Genomic DNA, 12,587 nt, shown 5'->3' with positions numbered 1-12,587 from the left:
TTCCTTGATTAGTTTATTGAGAAGGTCATTTTCACTCTTTTACCTAGGGTTTTCTTGTTGATTGGCTTTGTTCTCTATCTGTTCTTTGGCATCCGGTTCAACTTACTCTAGACCTCTTGCATGACTTCTGTTTAACTGATCAGAATTTTTCACATCTTCTTTTTCTGGTTCTTGCTCTGCCTATATGGAATCTTTTTTTCAGGAGGGTCTCCCCACATATAGTTGACCTCCATCAGATTTTTCCAGACAAGGCAGGCTCAGGTCTCAGGGGGAGGGTATTCAGTATCAAGTTTCCCTGAAGATGAGACCCAGCAAGTTGTCTGAGTTTTCTGTGGAGTCTGTAGATGCTGTGATTTTCCTCTCCTGCCCAGCAGCATTAAGTAGTGTGTGCTGGTCAGCCCACAGCTCCCTGGCAGCATTAAGTAGTGTGGTACCTTTAATTCTAAGCCTTCAGGGGTGTGGTTGTGACAGAGGTTGAGGTGGGAGACAATTAAACTGTTTTGATTCCCAGCCCCTGGGGTTTGAATTTTCTGAAAAAGGGCTGACCCTTGAGCTGGTCCTGTCCCCCTTCTCTTAGGGAAGATTTCAAGCTTCAGGGGATTATCTCCTTTACTTAACTTGCTACTTTGTCTTTCAGACCTATTTTAACTCTGCCCTTGCCTGGGTCAGGACTGGCAGTTGAAAATACCTGAGGCTTTCCTTAATAAGCCGCTGAGAATACTTTAAAAAAATAAAAAGAGAAAATATTTTTTGAGTCAGTCCTCACCCCCAAGTTTTGCCAGTTTAGAGCTCGAGTTGGTACTTGGTTCTTCTGTGTGCCTCTTTTCTTGGGGCACAGTCCTTTCCAGTATTCTGAGCTTGGTTGATTTAAAAACTCCTTTTTTTTTTCTTTCTTCATCAGCCTTATCTCTTCTTTGCCATGAGAAACCTCAGGGCTACTTTCTTGCTTTCTTTGGGTTTATCTGTGCTCCTAGCTTGTATTCAGCAATCCAAATTTGTTAATTAAAACCACAATTGGAGCTTGGTTGAGCTACCTTCCCTTATTCCTAGGAAATAGTGCTTCTTTTTCCCTCAGGGGAGTTTTCCTATGCAGCCTTAGATGCCAGTGGGGGAGGGACACCAGCCTCTGCAGCTTGGAGGGTTTACTTACAATTCCCTGCTGTGATCTGGACCCTTCCACCTGTTCCAGACTGGTGTACAATGTGTGTCTGGTGGTAGATGTCCCCCAAACAGTTGTTCCAGACAGTTCCTGGCTATTTACCAGCTTCTCCAGAGGACTAACTAAATTCCACACCTCCCTTTGCTACCATCTTGCCCTGTCTCTCATCTTGTTTTAAGAGGTTTACAGATTATGTTAATCTTTCTTTTATTTTTAACAGAAACTAACTTTCACAAAATGGGCAACTGCCTTAAATGGACTGTACAAAGAATCCCCAGATTTTAGATAATACTTGTAATGTAAGCACATCAAATGTCAAGGAAAAGCCACAGCTGATTCTTTTCTACCTCTATGAGGACTCTTGCCAGGAGCCATATAGCCTGTGGCTGTACCTATTGATATGCAGGACCCGTCTGTAAACTTGACAGAGGATTTAAAATGGTTAAGATCATTTAAAATATAGATGTATATCATCTATTGCTCTGTGTGAACGTTATCCTAAGGGTTTATTTTGCCCTAAGATATTGTATGATAGTAATATAGGAATAGTAATAATTTATAATAGTAATAATTTACAAATGGTAAATGTCCATTATTGAAAGAACATGCACAAAATTTATTAGTAGAAGTGTTAATTTAAAAACTTCAGTTTAGAGACCCCTATTATGAGTTTGAAGACCATATATCAAGAGCTCTTGAAAGATAAAGACTGTCTTCCACATCTTTGTACCTCCAGTACCTAGCCCAGTGACTGGAACATGGTATGTGTTCAGTAAATATTGAAGAGTGAATGCATTAATGAGTGAGCAAACACAGGGCGTGATTGCTCTGCAAAGAAACCCAAGTCATTTTTTATATTTTAAGCTGATAACCAGTACAACCTCAAATTAGAGGCAAAGAACAAAGATGAAAGAATCTAATGACTCAGATGCAGGAAGTAGATTTGTATGTGAGTATGTGTGGTGGAATTATGACCCCACCAAGTGAATTGGTTAGGTGATGTCATCATTTTCTATCTCATGGGGAAAGAGAGAGACTGCCAGTTAAATGGAGAAATCTGCAGTCATTCTCCTTGTGCTTGTACCCCAAAACTGTATCCCCATTTCTCAGATACTTGTTTTGGTCTTGTCCCCTCATACCTTTGCTTTTGTCACTGCTACCATGGAAGTTTTTCTGCCTGAAATGCTCAGCTGAATTACTACATGGTTTACTTATCTCTACTGTGGTCGTAATCCCTAAAGTATTTTCTCATAAGTAATTACAATCTTATTTACATAATCCTGTGAGCCCAAGGCTCTTCCTTCAATGTAGGTGACAGAGAATCTTTCAATTCATGTCATATACTGCACCAAAAATCTTACCTTAGGACTTAATTGTTTTACTACTTAAACATTAGTACCTTAAAAGTTCTGGATTCATAATAGAGGGATCCTATATCATCATTTCTATTCATAAATAATAATAGTAAGTGCTAAGGAAAGCAATACCTGCTAGAAATTAACATGTATTTTTAGAAGTAAAGATAGATATTATTTATCTAATGGTTTTAAAGAGCAGAACAATTTCAGTAGTAAGTGGTATAAAAATGAATATGCTGACTCACTACTAGTAAATGTTTAATTCATCTATGTGGTCATGCTTTAATGTTCTTTAAGATTTTGTGGTTGTTATGAGTTGACCTAATATGTCTTAGAATTAAGCATTTTGCAAATAATACTGATATTTTAATTAAACATTCATGAAACTATAGAATGTCCATTTTCTGTACTAATATTTTTCATTATGTTTTTGGGAGAGGGTGGCAACCATCAATAACAAGTGGAGTTTACCTTTCTGCAATTCGTTGTCTACAAGCACATGAGCTCACTAGACTGTAAGCACCATGAAGGCAGGGAACATGTATCTTTGGTCTACTATTAAAACCCCAATGCCTAGTACAGTGCCTAGCACATTAAAAAGAAGCTAGTAAATATTTGTTGAATAGATGAATGAAGTAAATATATGTTCATCCCTAATGCCATTTACACATTGTACCTATGCCTGCCCATAAAGACAAGTCTCAAATAATGGCTTCTACTTAGGGCAGTAGTTTTCCATTTCTGATCTGGGGAAACTTGGTGCTCTTTGGTTGTGCTAAGGGGTTCTAGAACCAGTAACTTACTTTCTGCCAAACACTTACATTGCCTGAGTGTGTTTGTCAGAATTCTTAATTGCAATGAAACCTAGCTTAAGCAAAATAAAGATGTATTGGCTCATGAATACCCTCAAAAGTAGAACAGTGAAGCCAAGGAAAAGGCAGAATTGAACCTGGGCCTCAAGAAAGACTGACCACCTCCTTCTCCTAGCATGTTGGCTTCATTCGTGTTCACTGTAGACAAGTTTTCTTTTATTGGGAAACATGACTTATGACGGGTGATAAGCTTCATATCTTAGAACTGCAGTTGCCTGGATAAAGACTGATTTATCCAGGCCTAAGATTTATTTGGCCTCAAGTTTAAAATCTTGGAGAAGGAATTTTTCTTTCAAAAGAGTTTGACTGTTGAAAAGGATTTGAAAAATTTCTGCTCTGAACAACTACTTTGCAACTCCATCACTCTTTTCTTACCATCTTAGCTTTATCCCATCTGTTCCTAGGGTCATTTTTCCTTGTTCTGAATTCAGAGCTCCCTGTCCAGTCTTACTATCTTAACTCTCCTCTTGACATTTTGGCCTACAGCTTTCCTGCTCTTTGTGCTGGGTGTGCCTCTAGTCCTTCTATCCCCTTGTCTTGGGTGGAGACTCCCTACCCAGGAAATTCCCTTCCAGCTTTCTGTCTTGGAAGAATTGAGCAATATAATGTGCATATTTCAAGATTATATACCTTAGTTATATTAAACCTTCTTGGTGCTATTAAAAAGTTTTCACTTAATGATAAATGTGTTTATATTATACCTACTCTATATAGCCCCAAGCAGCATGTATATAGGATAGAAGTTCATGAAATAACTTCTTTTGTAAAGTGAGACACCTTCAGTCATCAGACAGCTAGAATTTTCTCTAAGAAATTACCTTGATCAGTAAAAAGTACTCACGCATTGAAGCATGAGAATAATAAATACAGCCTCTCCTTTCTGTTTCTGGAAAGCCAGTTAAGATTCCTACTCTTCCACTAAGCCACAGCAGAGCCTGACCTGAGCCAGTGTTAATAGTGCATATTTTACTATGATCCAGTGAGGTACAAGTCCATTTTTAGATCAGAGCATTTCATCTTCTATATTCTGTTTAAACATTTATTCTGAATTTAGAAAACTTGAGAAACTTGTCCTGGAAACATGCTGAATCTTTAGAAAATAATTATAAATAAAATTAAGGGTGAATTCTAATTAAAGAAAACATCTTTAGAAATAAATAGAGAAGGTAATACTCCTATGGAATATTCTTTACTGAGCACTATTGTGAGATTATTTTAAAGGGAAGGGAAATGAAGTTTTACTTTAATTAGTTCATGAAGACATAAGTGCTTTTTATGAATAAGTGACATAGCACTTATCTTGAGAATGTGGATTGAGAATTAGAGTTGATCCAGGATCAACCCAATTAACTTTATCATACTCTTTTCATGTTCTGTAGTAGATTAGTATGAACTCTATCGTACGTAAGCTTTTCTTTTTTGTTTTAGCTTCTTATTATTTAAAGTGATTTGAAGCCTTGAGTTAAACTAAAACAAAATGCATTTCAGGACTATTTAGTCTTTTTTCACATATCCTTAGGTTGTAGAGAAAATGAAATATATATTGTTATATTATAGGGAGTTGTTTCTCACACTCTGAACCACAAATATATGCTACTTATATGAAAATATAAGTTTTCTGTAAGAATTTAAATATTTGGTGCTTTTATTTCAAACACAATCCTAAAGGAAAAATATAAATCTGTATTCTAAATATATCCATACAATTTTTGTTCCTATTTTTGTGCCTATGGGTTTATGAGGACATTATTGTGAAGTGAGCACCTAGGTATCAGTGTCTAAGTTTAATATGCTGTTTCCAACCTCAGGTTCTAAGAATCACAATCTCTAGACATATTTTCAGTCATCTGTGCAAACTATTTAATAGCATTAATAATAATTTTTACCTCTTTAGTGTAATACAATTTCTTGAAATTGTATTATCTTCCATTATCTTCACAACTATTCTAGATAGTAAAATTATCATCTTCATTTTACAGATGCAGAAACTGAGGCACAAAGAAGTTAAGGAACTTGCCAGAAATCTCATAGCTGGATTTTAAACCTAACACCCTGGCTCCAAGTGTTCACACTCCTGAGTGCTATAGGTGTTCTTCCTCCCTTGCGGGCACAATGGGTACCGTTCCCTTCCTTTGTTATTGAGTACTCGTATTTATGGTCATTTAAAAAGTATCACTTTCACTAACTTAATGAATGTAGATTTCAATTTTTAAGAATAAAATGACTCCAAAATTGTTGACTGATTAAGGGTCTAACTACTTATAAAAGAAATGATTTTGAATGTCAAACATTTTTAGAGTTGTCAACAAAGTAGAAAATTTCCGTTGAAGAAGAAGGCAATAATCTGTCCGGTCAATTTCCTCTTCTTTCTCTCCCCTTCATAAAAAATCAGTCCTAAAGCCATTGGGTGAGACAGAACAAGAGGGAGGGAACTGCAGTGGCCCAGAGTATGGTGTTGGAATATAAAAAGGGGAGGCATGTCATCTGTGTGGAAAGGCAGTCTAATGTGGGATGTCAGAATTTAAGTGACAGATGTCAGAATTTAAGTGACAGTCTAATGTGGGATGTCAGAATTGGGGTGATTCTGGCATAGGATGTCAGAGCCCAAGCAGGGTGTGGAGGGCATCAACATGGAGGGGCAGGTTGATGTGGGGTTTTGAAATTCAATTGGAGTGGGAGGTATGTCTATACAAATGGGGTAATGGCAGCGTGGGAAGTCAGGGTGAGATAAGAGTCTATTTGGAAGAGTATAGCCTGCCAGGGTGAATTGTTGGAATCCAAGTAGGGAGAAGAAGGTGTCTGTGTAGAGAAGGGGTGGCATTAGAGTTGGTTACATACAGGGAATTGATCCAATAACAGAAGATTAAGGATAGCAGGAGGTAGGTTTCTCACTGTTGAGAAAAGTGTTACAAATATATGGAAAGGGAGAAAACTGTAATGACCCCTATATACTGTTGGATTGCAATAGGAGATAAAAGTATGCTTTCCTAGTTCTCAATATATACGTTGTTAGAGAGAGAAATAGAGATGCAAATGTGTGTGTATGTGTGTCCATGTGCGTGTGTTTATGTGTATTTCCTAGCTTTGCCTATAGGCAGGGCCAAGGACTAGTGACATCACAACAACCATAAGTATGTCTAGTACCCAGATAGATCATGGCTTCTAAATATTATTCTCCCATAAGGTGGGAAAATTATGTTGTGCTAGAAAGCAAGAAAGTTCTCAAAGAGTGATTTCAAAAGGACACAGAATTCCACAACCATATATGTATTTTGATCTAGTTTTTTTTTTCTCTGTAAGGAAACTTCTTTTATATCTGGGATAGAACCATGAGTTTAAGATGATCACCAGAGGTTGATTGGCAAATCTAGAACAAGGATGGGGCAGGTTTTTGGAGTTAGAGATGGATGCAGATTAAAGGGGAAAATCCAACAGTCTTGGGAATGGGGGGTGGGTGGACAGAACATGGGGGAAAGAACCTGAGAAGGATGAGGGTGGGAAGTCTGAAGACGAAATGGTCGGTTTGTTGACTTTAGGTGCAATGATTTCTATCAAGAGTTGTCAGAGAATTGCAAGAGGTAGAAGAAACTAGCCTGGGTTTTTAGGGTTTATGGAGAGGGGCTAGTTCCAAATATTATGGAGGTTGGTGCAGCTCCCTTTGGGTTGAGAGGGAAATGGGAAGATTGTTTCAACCTGAATTTGTGGTGAAATCTGGATTTCCTAATGAAAAGTTCACCTCCTAATTTGAAAGTAAACGCATGTGTTTTGCTAAAGCTGCCAGAACGTAATATACCAGATATGGATTGGCTTTTACAATGGAAATTTATTAATTTGCAATTTACAGTTCTTAGGCTGTGAACATCTCCCAATTAAAGCACTAACTGGATGATCCCCAGACTCTGAAGACAGGCGTCTAAGATCCAGGGCACCTCTTTCAGATAGCAAGGCCCGTGGTCTGTGTCTGCCAGTCCTTTGCTCCCATGTTTTGTTGCTTTCAGCTCCTGGTTCCAGTGCCTCCTTTCTGAGTTTCTGTGGGTCCTTACTTGCTTCTCAGGGCTTTTCTCTCCAAGCTCTCTCAGCCCTTTCTGTCCTTTATCCTCTCATAAAGGACAGCAGTAAAGGATTGCTCAATTGAAATAACCTAATCAAAAGGTCCTACCTATAATGGTCCACACCCACAGGAATGGACTAAAAGGACATGGTCTTTTCTAGAGTATATAACAGCTTCAAACCAGCACAGTGTGTAAGGCTGAAGCTGAAAAAAATTTAGGAGGAAAAAGCAATCTATACTCTAACCTCATTACATATGGTTAATTGGCTATAATGTAAGGGAAATCAATCTTCTATAACATTTTTAGGGTGAAAAATTTTGTGTATGAAATATGTTTTATTGTTTGAAGTATTCAGCAGGTTTGGTTTTAAAATTAACCAAGCAACCCTCATCAAGTTTGTCATTCTGTCACCATGTCAGAATAGTCTCAGCTAGCAATTATAACAGATATATGAGAACAATTAAATTAGTATATACTTCAAAGCAGAATGATGCTTGGTGTTTATATACCCTTCCCTTACATACTCATCACCTTGGAAAGAACAGGGAGTGTTGTTTTCCTGACCCAAGTAGGCATCAGTATTGATGAATGTTTTGCTACTCATTCTACCCCATAGATACACCCCCAACAAAAGTCAGCAAAAGAGTGAATTTGTGAATATACAATAATTTATTTATGCTTCCCTTGATGGGCATTTGGGCAATTTCTAGTTTGTGGCTGTTAGGAATAGCACTACAATGAACATTCTTATATATGTCCTCTGGTGAACATATATGCCCATTTCTGTTGGATGTATCTAGGAGTAGAATGGCTGAATCAATGTAGCTAAAATCCCAGTGTATGGATATTCTGGTTCCTCTACTTCCTCATCAGTATTTGTGTTTTCTATCTTTTCATTTTAGCTATCCAAGTGTGTATACAGAGGTATTACATTACAGTTTTAAGTTGAATTTTCCTAATGATGAATGAAGTTGAGCACTTTTAAATAAATGTATTGGCAATTTGGATGCCATTATTTTAGTGAGTTCTGCTCAACTCTTCTGCCCTATTAGTAGTTTGGAACTGTACTCCAGAAAAACATGTTCTTAAAGTTAAAGGAAGGGTAATCCTGGTTTTAAAAAGGCACAGAACTTGGCAAAATTGAATCTGATGTTTGATGGAAGACAGCATTTGAGAGTGATGAGCTTGGATATTTAGCTGAGGTGATTTCCAAGTCAAGTGTGGAAAGTGCACCTTTCTCTCCTTGCAGCTTATAGTAAAATGCAAGAGGTAGGGATAAGCTAAGAACTGAACTCCTAAGCACAGAAAACCAGAAACTGATGGTTTGGAAAATTCTGAGCATCTGGAAAGTGAGCCCCCAGAGAATAGTGCTCCGTGTGAGAGTTTAACTGAACTTGAATCCAGTTAGTCATTTCAGTGCAAATTGGGATTAGGGTCGCAGTTATCCAGGAAGGATCTGTGGAAAGTCTGAATGTCTGATGGTTTAGACTCCTGTGTACTACATGCAAAACTGACACTTTTTTTTGCAAGATCTATATTAATGGAACCACTGCCAGTATGGACTAAAAAGAACAGAAAAGTGACAGACTGAGAGAAAAATCATTCAAAGGCAGAGCATGGAAGCGGAAATATGGACCAAAGACATCTTATTTGGCCAAGACAGTGGGCCCATCCTTGTGTATGAAAAGGATAAGTCTGTGCCAGAACTTAGAAAGGGAAAACCTTCCACCTGCTTTTCAGGAAGAGTGCTACTACCTTGGTGTTCTCAGTGGTTGGAACCTGGGCCCTGGGAATTGCAGGAATTCTGACCACCACCCAAATGCTTGAAGAAGGTGGAATCTTGACCCCAGTGTTCAGGGAGAGCAGGGCTGCTGCACAAGCACTTGTAAAGGTTGGGGCTTCCATTCCATCAGGCCCAGAAGACAAAACATAGTTCCATTGATGGCTCTCAGACCTTGAAATCTAATGGAATGTGCCCTGCTGGATTTAAGAATTGTTTGAAACCTTTGGCTGCTGTTTTCTTTCTAATTTCTCCCTATGAGAATGGAAATGTTTATCTTATTCTTGTCCCTTCTTTGTATATTGGAAGCAGATAACTTGTTTAGGTTTCACAGAGTCCACAGACAGAGGGGGAATTATGTCCTAGGAGAGACCACACCCTTAACTGCCCCCCACCCTATAACTGGTTTTGATGAGACTTTATACTGAGCATTGTTTCTGAAATGACTTAAGGCTTTTGGGATATTGTGATGGAATGCATGTATTTTGCATACAGAAAGAACATGTCTTTTGGGGGGCCAGAGGATGAAGTGTGGTGGTTTGAAATTGTATGTACCCCAGAAAAAAACATGTTCTTAAAGATAACCCACTCCTGTGGGTGTAAACACATTGTAAGTAAGATCACTTTTTTTTTTTTGTATGGGCAGGCACCAGGAATTGAAAGGTAAGACATTGTGATGAGGCTACTTCAGTTAAGGTGTGACCCATTTCATTCCAGATGGGTGTTAATCCTCTTACTGGGATCCTTTATAAATGGAGTGAATACAGAGGGGAAAAAAGAAAGCCAAAGAAACAAGAAACTGTAATCAACAAAATCCAGAAAGTGGAGACCAGCAGATGCCACTACGTCCCTTGCAGTGTGACAGAGGGGTCAATCATGCCACCAGCCTGTCTTCAGGAAGACAGCATTGCTTTGATGTTGCCTTATTTTGGACATTTTCCTGATCTCAAAACCATGAGTGAATAAATTCCCATTGTTTAATCCAAACCATTTCATGGTATTTGCTTTAAGCAACCTAGGAAACTTAAAACATGCTCCATTTTCTATTGCATTGCCTTCCTTTTCTTATTATTTTGTAAGCTTTTAATGTGTATATTAACTAATTGTATATATACATATATGTTTATATATATTTGGGTACATGTTTTTTGTTGAATATGTGTATTGCAAATATATTTTCCCATTCTTTGGTTTCCCTTTTTCACTTCCATAATATGATGTCTTTTGATGAAAAGAGGTTCTTAATTTGAATATTTTCCAATTTATTACAGTTTACCTTTATGGTTAGCATTTTTTGGTGAACTGTTTAAGAAATCTTTGCCAATTCCAAGGTCATGAATATGTTCTTCTGTTTTCTTCTAAAAGCATCATTTTTTATCTTTCACATTTAGAGCACGGTACACCTGAAATTGATTTCTGTGACTATTGGGAGGTAGGGGGTCAAGATTCAGTTTTTCCATTTGGATGTCCACTTGACCCAAGACCATTCATTGAAGACTGTTCTTTCCATACTGCACAACAGTGTGACTCACCTCTGTCATAAATCAGGTGGCTATATATGTATGGGTCTGTTTCTTGACTGTCTATACTATTCTATAGACCTATTTTTCTATTTATGCACTAACATACTGTCTTAATTACTAGAGCTTCATAATAGGTCTTGATATAGAGTATTGTAAATCCTCAAGCTTTGTTCTCTTCTTCTAGATTCCCTTAATTATTTTGTGTCCTTTGTGTTTCTATACATATTTTAAAATCAGCCTGCCAAATTTCATACACACACACACACACAAAAAGCTTTCCAGAATTTCAATTGGAATTGTAGAACTCAATTTGAAGGAGCTGAAATTTTTACAATATTGAGTCTTTTCTACCGTCAGTAATTTGCTGAGGTTCATACAGTTTATGAGTAGTAGAGCTGAAATTCATTCCTTAGCAGCCTGGTTCCAAAGCTCATCACCAGTCAAGAATTAAGATACATCTTACTTTTGAGACTGTGCTGTTTTGATTTCAATTAAACGCAAGCAATTATTAAATGCTGGTATTTGCCTTTATAGGAAGGACGGATGCTTTGCTAACCCAAATAAGGGAATTTGAAAGTGTAAATAGGAAGTAAACAAAGTTTTCTCTTTTCTTTCTTTCATTTCTTTCTCTTCTCACTCCCTCTCTCTAGAATTTCACCTAACTCCTTTAATCTCCCCTTCATTTCTTTACTTCCTAGACTACAGATCATCTCTGTAACTACCCATTACCAAAAAAAATGAATATTTGTTACCTACTACAATTATTTAATTAATTCAAAAGTATTAGGGGGTACCATGTTCCAGGCACTGCCATTTAATGGAGTTTTATACTCTTTGTTGTTAATTTAGAGTGATGGATTGGTATTTTTATTAAAAACTTTTTAAAACCTCTGTGTAGCATTTCAGAAGAAAATTTGCCCTTGTCTAACCAATCCTTTATGGAAAAAGTATCTTTCTTCTGGAGTACTGTAAACACAGAGATACATTCTTCTGTGTTAATTCTGGTAGTGGATGGATTTCTACATCCCCTTCCAGAACCATCTACACATATTTTTTTTTTTTTTTAGGTGCTCACATCATTGTACTTTTTAAAGCTTATTGTTTTGGAATCTTTTACATAAAAAAGCAAAAGAGAAGAACATAACAACACCCATCCCCACTTCACTTACCCGTGATGGCTGGGTTAAAGCTGCAAATGAGATTATATTGCCATTTTTTTGAGACTCTAAAAAACATCTTTTATTTATTGTAGGTTCAAATCAGACTCAAACTTAACTGTGCAAGTTGCAGAATCCCTCTCTTTTGTAAAAATTATTTTTATTGAGAAATTTTCACACACATACAAAGTATACAATCAGGACTCACACTATCATCACATAGTTATGTATTTGTCACCATGATCATTTTTGGAACATCTGCATCACTCCAGTAAAAGAAATAAAAAGGGAAAAGAAAAAACTCATACATACCACACCTCTTAGACCCCCCTCATTGACCCACAGTATTTCAATCTACCTGTTATCTGCCCTACTATTTATTTATTTTTCCTTATTATTGTTATTTTTTTTTTACTAATCTGTCCTTACTCTGGATAAAAGGAGCATTAGCAAGGTTTTTATAATTGCATGATTACTTTGTAAACGCTGTATCTTTATACAATCTTATTCAAGAACCAAGGCTCTTGGAATATAGTTCAACAGTTTCAGGTACTTCCCTTAGCCACTCCAATGCACAATAAACTAAAAAGGGACATCTATGTAATGCATAAGAATAACCTCCAGAATGACCTCTTGACTCTGTTTGAAATCTCTCAGCCACTGAAACTTTATTTTGTCTCATTTCT

The 12,587-nt window shown here is 37.2% G+C and overlaps 1 protein-coding gene across 9 annotated transcripts in view; it reads left to right on the top strand.

Annotated features, from left to right (window-relative positions):
• CCDC148 (coiled-coil domain containing 148) overlaps positions 1–12,587 on the top strand; it is a 354,676-nt gene that overhangs the window by 57,334 nt on the left and 284,755 nt on the right. For 8 of the 9 annotated variants that reach the window (XR_013172775.1, XM_077153903.1, XM_077153900.1 and 5 more), the window contains exon 2: positions 5,369–5,505. The exons of the other annotated variant lie outside the window; for it this stretch is intronic. Coding sequence is in view for 7 of the 8 variants with exons in the window: in XM_077153903.1 (XP_077010018.1) it covers positions 5,502–5,505 (4 nt within the window). In the remaining variant the exon portion in view is untranslated. The remainder of the gene's footprint in view (positions 1–5,368; positions 5,506–12,587) is intronic. 9 annotated transcript variants of the gene reach the window in all.

The sequence above is a fragment of the Tamandua tetradactyla genome, chromosome 3, assembly GCF_023851605.1.
Source record: "Tamandua tetradactyla isolate mTamTet1 chromosome 3, mTamTet1.pri, whole genome shotgun sequence".
In the NCBI taxonomy this organism is placed as follows: domain Eukaryota; kingdom Metazoa; phylum Chordata; class Mammalia; order Pilosa; family Myrmecophagidae; genus Tamandua; species Tamandua tetradactyla.
Note: the sequence above shows the minus strand (reverse complement) of the source record. Positions and strands in the feature narration are given on the sequence as shown.